Here is a 207-nt window from a genome sequence, read left to right as displayed (position 1 = left end):
GTACCTCCCGGAGTCCCCCCGGTGGCTCCTGGCGCAGGGCCGGCTCCACGAAGCCTCCACCATCCTCAACAAGATGGCGGAAGTCAACAAGACCGAACTGCCGGAATCCTTCATGCATAAACTCAAGGCAAGTTGCTTGCGTCGCGATGACCAGCCGTGAGAGGGTTGGTGGCGCTCGTTAGGACAGTGATGGTGATAGTCTTGGTG

General features: G+C 59.4%; 1 protein-coding gene across 1 annotated transcript in view; it reads left to right on the top strand.

Moving 5' to 3' along the window:
• Positions 1-207, top strand: part of LOC119581872 (carcinine transporter-like) — a 41499-nt gene that overhangs the window by 26142 nt on the left and 15150 nt on the right. The window contains exon 7 of the mRNA XM_037930028.1: positions 1-127. Coding sequence (XP_037785956.1) covers positions 1-127 — 127 coding nt within the window. The remainder of the gene's footprint in view (positions 128-207) is intronic.

The sequence above is a fragment of the Penaeus monodon genome, chromosome 15 (genome assembly GCF_015228065.2).
Source record: "Penaeus monodon isolate SGIC_2016 chromosome 15, NSTDA_Pmon_1, whole genome shotgun sequence".
In the NCBI taxonomy this organism is placed as follows: Eukaryota; Metazoa; Arthropoda; class Malacostraca; order Decapoda; family Penaeidae; genus Penaeus; species Penaeus monodon.
Note: the sequence above shows the minus strand (reverse complement) of the source record. Positions and strands in the feature narration are given on the sequence as shown.